Below are 7,604 nucleotides of genomic sequence, written 5' to 3'. Positions count from 1 at the left end.
TGCGAAGCTCACAGTATATTACACCCGTGTGTGTGTGTATGTGTGTGTGCATGCGTGTAATGTCCGATTTACCCCATGCGAGCCCTGCAGAGCAGAGGCAATACATCACTTCGCTTTATCCACGTGCGATACGGTTCGCAACACGACTCTCACCCTGATTTTACGTGACTTCTTCGCGTGCCTTATTATTTTCCCTTCATCTTACCTCATCGTTTTCAATACGTACACATACCCATTCCGTAACTTGGATTTAATATTTGCTTCACGTGACAAGTGTAAGGAGCCGCAAGTATAAGTTGCAGGATATGCTTTGTATCCCCGTGTGCTGACAGTGGAACGCTTTGAACCAGACCACCTTAGAAGTCCTGCGTCGTGTTTTTCAAACGAACAAAATGACTGGTGACCAGAAACATTTCTTTACCAGCAGCTCTGAGCTCTTTACATTAGTGACTCATTGAGAAGTCTCGAGCAAATGCCACGCATCCGTCATGGAGACGCACTATGGTGCCGAGGACCAAACAGGACGAGAAAGACGAAGCGGACTTTCCCATTTGGATCAGTCTCGCGGACTTCGTTCAGTTCTACACGTCAGTGTGGAGGTACATAATGCCCTCACCCACACCTACACGGCTACCTGCGGACCGAACGACCTGAGCTTTCTGTTTCCGCTCCGGTCCCAGCGCGTCATCAGTCATTCCCAACTGGCTTCCTCCCGTCCAGGAGGCCTCCATTATTGACGATTACACGGTCACTCGTGAAACGTGTTCATTCGTGGGCCCTACAAGGCCTCCCGCAGCGGCTGAAGCGACCCAACGAATTTCATGCGCATTGTGTGGACGCTAAAGTGTTTCAAAACATGTCAATATTTACTGCTCTCTTGTATATCTTCAATAATCGCGTATCGATCATCGAATTCTTATTACTGAGTCTCTTTTTCCGAGTTTTTCATTCCTTATTCGTTTGATGCTCTCTTAAAAAATCTTCGATAAGTTGGACACATCGGGTGCGATTTAATGGCATTAGTGTTGTGTATACTGGATTTATTCAATACAGTTCGTACGTACTAAGCACTTCTAATAGTAGCTAACTGTTACGGTGCAATTAAGTATGAGCATGTTAGGTGGGATTTTATAATTGATCTAGTCTTGGTCTCAGTACTGGAACAAGTCCGACTCATGAAATTGGGCTATACTTCGTAGGTCTCCGTAATAACAAGACCGATCCAATGCTGCTTTTTCAAGATCAGACCAATTCTCGCTACCAATAACAGGCAAATATTGACCGTCAAACACGTAGTCTGTATCAATATCCGTCTATGAATGTTGCCTAGCAAAATTATGAAACGTACCATGAATTACCAAGATGTGGTAAACGTACCAAATTGGTGTAAAAAGCAACTGTTTTTTACGCGTGTTCGATTTCAAGAAAACATATAAACTCACTTGAACAAAAAGCGCATTACTATGAGAGTTATTGATGATGCATGAACACGGCTGAAGACCATTATGTGTATGGCATGCACGAATTACATCTGGCAGTGAAGCTAGACATGAATAGCGAGTGTTAAAACTAAAACAATTTATACGCGAGTACTAAGCCAGGCCAGTACTCGAGACTGACACTGATCAACCTTTAAACTCAAACCTGGTGACAAACAATGGATTTCCGAACACAGCTTAAATAAAGATCAATGTTGAATCAGTCTGGGGTCAGTTTTGGTTGTACGCATCGATATCTTACGATAGCCCAATGTTTAACCGTTTCTAATATCCTCACGTCAAGTAGTGTAGGGAAATTTATTTACTTGAGGTACCAAATTACCTTTTTGATTCACATTTTTAGATTTTCCAGATTTAGCGGGAATTTTAGGATTTCCAGGTTTTACATAGCTTTCGTTTTTCTCGCACCCTTTACAGGATTTTTTCCAGTATTGGGGTTACCAAAGTCAGCGGGAATTTCAGGACCTCCAGGATTCGTGGAGCTATCGTTTTTGTCGTCATCCTCTGAATTTGTTGCATTATGACAGTTTTCAGAGTCCGCGGGAATTTCAAGACCTCCAGGATTCACGTAGGTTTCGTTTTTCTTGGCACCCTCCAGATTTGTTTCGTTGTCGTCGTTTTCAGAATCAGCGGGACTTTCAGATCCTCCAGAATTTTCGTAGTTTTCGCTTTTGTTTGCACCCTTTAGATTTGTTGCGTTCTTGGAGTTTTCAGATTCAGCGGGAGTTTCAAGATCCTCAAGATTTTCGTAACCTTCGTATTCGTGTGCACCCTCGGAATTTGCTTCATTACTTGAATTTTCAAAGTCATCGATAGCTTCAGAACTTTCCGCGTTAGCGTAACTTTGGTTTTTTTGTGCGCTCACTGAATTATTTTTACTTCCGGATTTTCCGGAGCCAGCGGGAATTTCAGGACCGCCAGGATTTGCGTGGCTTTGGTTTTTGCTTTTACCCACTGAATTATTTTCACTTCCAGATTTACCGGAACTAGCAGGAATTTCAGGACCTCCAGGATTCACGTAGCTTTGGTTTTTGCTTGTACCTACTGAATTTTTCCCATTTCCAGACTTTCCGGAACTAGCAGGAATTTCAGGACCACCAGGATTTACGTAGCTTTGGTTTTTGCTTGTACCTACTGAATTTTTCCCATTTCCAGACTTTCCGGAACTAGCAGGAATTTCAGGACCACCAGGATTTACGTAGCTTTGGTTTTTGTTTGTACCCGCTGAATTATTTTTATTTTCAGATTTTGCAGAATTAGAAGGATTTTCAGGACCACCATGATTCACGTGACTTTGGTTTTTGTCTGCACCCGCTGGATTATTTCCATTTCCAGATTTGCCAGAGCTTGTAGGACTTTCAAAACCACCAGGATTTACGTGGCTTTGGTTTTCGCTTGCACCCGCTGGATTATTTTTATTTCCAGATTTCCCGGAGCTAGCAGGAATTTCAGGACCACCAGGATTTACGTGGCTTTGGTTTTTGCTTGCACCCGCTGAATTATTTTCATTTCCAGATTTCCCGGAGCTAGCGGGAATTTCAGGACCACCAGGATTCACATAGCTTTGGTTTTTGTTTGTACTCACTGAATTATTTCCATTTCCAGATTTTCCAGAGCTTGCAGGAATTTCAGGACCACCAGGATTTACGTGGCTTTGGTTTTTGCTTGCACCCGCTGAATTATTTTCATTTCCAGATTTCCCGGAGCTAGCGGGAATTTCAGGACCACCAGGATTCACGTGGCTTTGGTTTTTACTTGCACCCGCTGAATTATTTTCATTTCCAGATTTCCCGGAGCTAGCAGGAATTTCAGGACCACCAGGATTCACGTAGCTTTGGTTTTTGTTTGCACCCGCTGGATTATTACCACTTCCAACTTTTCCAGAGTTTGCAGGCGTTTCAGGACCTCCAGGATTCACGTAGCCTCGGTTTTTTTGTGCCTTCTCTGCATTATTCACATTTCCAGATTTTTCAGAGTTAACCGGAATTTCAGGACCGCCAGGATTCACGTAGTTTTGGTTTTTGTTCGTACCGCCTAAATTATTCCCATTTTCAGATCTTCCAGAGTTGCTGATAATTTCTGGACTTCCGGTATTCATGTAGTTCATATGATTTCCCATAATCCCCGAATTTAACTTTTCAGAGTTAGCGGGAATCTCGGGACCTCCAGGATTCACGGCACTTGCGGGATATTTGGAGCCCACCAGACTTTCTGTCGGAATCGAGAAAGCACCGAAAGAGGTTTCACCACCTTGTAAAATTGTAGGATTTTCCGGACCTTTGGGGTTCACAGGATTTTTATAATTTTCATGCATCTCAGGATTCATACTCTCCGATTTCTCATCAATTCTTGATTCTTCGCTTTTGGTTGTCTCCGTCCTGTAGCAGAAGAAGCAACAATATTACAAATCAATTCAAGAAATCCCAAAGAACCGATAATTCACAATCTATAATCTTATATTAGGAATTCAGCCAATTTTTAAATTACATAATTACTTGAACGCGGGATTTGAAATGAGCTTCTCTGCTTTCATATTTCAGATAGTCGCAGTCCACGCACTCTCCGATGGTACTAAAACCCTAAACTTCGTTTCCTTGCGTCACGTACCAGACGCTATCGAGAACAGTGAGTATAGATTTGCAGTATAAGAGAAACCCCAAGGCCAGTCTAATCATGCCACAAGCTCTGAGCACGCGCCAAGCTGATGGGTTCATTAGGCGCCGCGACGCTACTTGCATTCTGATCGCAGGGTGGCGTTCTTTTGCCGAAACTCATTCGCGACCGACTGACCATAAATACAATAACCCGAAACGCGCGGATACCCTCCGGATAGGTGACTCTTCATCAGGTTGAGTGAACGACAATTCGACCAACCCTACGGTACCTGACTAAGTAGCCTATTACTCTCGGTATATTCTTTAAACCTAAGGTCAAAACGATGGTCGACTAGCAACTCACGTTTTATTTAGTGGTACACATTCCGGGACTGGATAGCAAGGTTCGGCGAAGCATTGTACATTTATCATCCGGCATACTTCATTTTCGTTACACTTAACATCCAAGCATTTCGATTGATGCATCGCCTCCTGATGATTTGCTTCTTGAGTATTTTGGTTTTGAGTCGTATAGTATTCCGAATGCGCTTCTGTTGAATATGCTCCTCCCTCATAATGCTCAACTCCGTTGATTTGCGAAACGGTTGCGGCGTACAAGAAGATGCACGCGAAAAATAACTTGAACTCCATTCGACTGACCGGTGATTTTCAGTTACAGCAGTTTCACAATCAGACACTCCGTCTTTTCGATACCGTAGACTTTTATACACTGTGGGTCTACATTTATTACTGCACGGTAACGGTATCACCAGTCATCAACTTTGCGAAGCTAATATTAACACACTCGACTCGATAAGACAACATTATTAACGTTGTTTTTTCATTGCGTAAATAACGTTTGCCGCATCGCCGGTGTGTGGTTAATATACGAATACATGCATGTCTCCCAACAGTGGTGGGTAAATATGTGGCTACAAATTTCTATCCATATACCGATGACGATACGTAATTATAGTACCTTGCTGATGATATCTAGTACGGTTTATACACGTGTGGTGTACGGAATGTTTGGCCAAATGTTCCAGTATCATTCTGAGCTCTTTCTGTTCACCGGATCACTTGACAAACATGGATCCCCTTTCTCCGTACTCATACCCGCACACAGTGTTTCATCATCTGTGTATCCAAAACTACTTATTTTATTGAGAAATCACGGCCAGAACAGTGCCGCTGCTACTGGTTTACGTTATGCCGCAGAGTCGCAGCTGGGCTCAATTAATTAGATAGTTCAAAGGGCGGTCAGAGGTTCTCCCTAACCTAATAGACCTGATGGTTTCCCCAATTATGGAGCCAATAGCGTGTAGTCAAGGAGTGCACAGTCAGAGATGGCCTGGGTGACCGTAATCAAATAAATTTCGAACCAATGGTCCCGTCCGATATATTGGAGGCTCAGCTCTCGGTGCACCTTGTGTATCACGCAGGGTCGTGACCTCGAGTGAAAACTATTCCTGAACCAAATATAAGTATGTCATTCGTATACGTCTTTCATTACTGCGGTGCCTCTTTTGTGGTATATAAATGTGGAGATACAAGTTTTGACTAAAATGGGTGTGGATCCAGGTGTACATGAGTGACGTAGAGGTCTGGGGGAGTGAGGTGGGGAAAAGGAAAGAACCGGGACGTAATGGAGGGTAGGTTTAGCGGGTCGCGATATGCAACGTGGGGTGCAACCCGCCGAAAAAAACCCTATGCAATATTCAGCGTTGGTACAAAAAGAGCGCATATATATATACGACGAGGCTTGCCGAGCGTCAAATTGGCGCCGCTGTCCATCACGGGACGAACGATCCGACACGGCGCGGCGGCAATGGCGACGGCGACGATGCGCATCGGTGTGCACGGGGTCGACGAGCGCGTGGTGGAACCTGCAAGTATTATACGAGCTTGGCGAGAACAATGGCTACCGGAGATTAAAAGCTTCGCTCTAACCAATCGGCGGCAGTGAGTGATCGTTAATCTTACATTCCGCGCGCTTCGCTTGTACCGGGCTATCTGTCCTCCAGGTATACCTACCTACCAGTCTTTTGCCCTTTTTCAGGTGATCGGCCAGCCTCGTTTGAGCCTTAACCATCCTCCGGCTGCCTAGAGCCCATCTGAAAGCTACTGATACCACGGTGGTAAACTTCGAGGCCTTCTAGTTCGCGGGCTTCGACGAGACCTGCGTTCGACGCCGTTTTGCGAGCTTCGTTCGCTTTTTGCGATTCTGCTTCTGTCTGTGATCCTTTTTTTCCTTTGTACAATTCAGCCGATATGGACTCCTCTTCGACCGTCACCGCGTGCATGCTGGACAAGTTTTTACTTCGGCTGTACGTGTATGTGGGTACTATGAAAAATGATCGAACTTATTAAGACTCCTCGATAGCTTCGCACAAATAACACGGGGCTTCATAAGCTGGTGAAGAAGAGAGATCAGAGAACGGACCAGCAGAGGATAGTCAAAAGCGACCGACAAACGTGGTGAAGGTATAAGAAGCGTTGGAAAAAACAATCCTACGAAGTAGCAAACGACCATAACTGGTTACCCGACTGGGTGCGCCTTTCTCAGGGTTCGTCCTGCACGCACTCGGAACATCCTGCGTGTGTATTACCTCTGAACACGGGGTAGGTCGAGGGTGGCGAAGGAGGCTGAAGGCATAAAAGACTCGACACTCCGTTATAATAAAGTCCACTGCTGGAGGCTTCCCCCTCTCTTTTCTCTCTTTTCTGCCCCATCTTTTCCGTCCACCTTCTTCACCCCCGAGCATTATGCCACCCAACTTACTTTGTTCCTGAACTTTATTAATTTTTCCCTCGGTCTTAGGGGAGCGGCGGCAGGGGGCTCATCCCCCTCGGGTGGCGGGTGTCCGGAGCGAGGGGGTGCGGCGGGTTCCTTGTGACGGGAAATTTTTAAATCTGTCTACGCGTTGTCGAACCACCAAGGAAACTTTATTATTAGCGAGGCCGGGGGCGGGATGAAGGTGGCGATGGTGATGGTGGTGGTCGTAGCTGTGGCTCCGTGGAGGCGGAGAGTGAGAATCCGTGGAGGTTCACTCGCGGAGATATTGCTTTTATAAACTCATTTGCAGCCGCGTTTGGCGAGCGGAAAAGTTTTGATCAACGGTCCGGGGATACCGCGGTATACTCGCCGAGGACGATTTACCCTGCGAACGGCACCACATTTCCAGCCAGTTGACATCGTCGCGGTGATTGATGCGGCCCCCGGACTAAAGACTCACCGATGCCGAATAATTAGGGGCGGTTCTTTGACACTCTGCTCAAGGTGTTTGCCTTTTTTAACTTTTCACGTACACGCACACACGCACACGCGACCCTTGTGGCTACACGTTGTAACCTCGTCACGAACCCTAATGTACAAGTTCAGAAGACGTCCACGGATTTTGGAAAAATACCTTGGATATTTAATTTAATTGTTTACTAAAAATTTTCACGTTCTTTTTCTCGACAACTTTAATATTTTGTTCCTATGTGTGCTCAAATTGTATTCGAGTAG

General features: G+C 45.2%; 1 protein-coding gene across 1 annotated transcript; it reads right to left on the bottom strand.

Moving 5' to 3' along the window:
• Positions 1–1,025: 1,025 nt before the first annotated feature.
• Positions 1,026–4,835, bottom strand: LOC124211783 (uncharacterized). The gene is made up of 2 exons (XM_046611197.1): positions 4,458–4,835; positions 1,026–3,877 (listed from the first exon to the last, which is right to left on the bottom strand). Exons 1-2 carry the CDS (start codon positions 4,742–4,744, stop codon positions 1,882–1,884), a joined length of 2,283 nt encoding a protein of 760 aa, XP_046467153.1. The 5' UTR covers positions 4,745–4,835; the 3' UTR covers positions 1,026–1,881.
• Between the last annotated feature and the right edge of the window lie 2,769 nt (positions 4,836–7,604).

The sequence above is a fragment of the Neodiprion pinetum genome, chromosome 2 (assembly GCF_021155775.2).
Source record: "Neodiprion pinetum isolate iyNeoPine1 chromosome 2, iyNeoPine1.2, whole genome shotgun sequence".
Taxonomy (NCBI): domain Eukaryota; kingdom Metazoa; phylum Arthropoda; class Insecta; order Hymenoptera; family Diprionidae; genus Neodiprion; species Neodiprion pinetum.
Note: the sequence above shows the minus strand (reverse complement) of the source record. Positions and strands in the feature narration are given on the sequence as shown.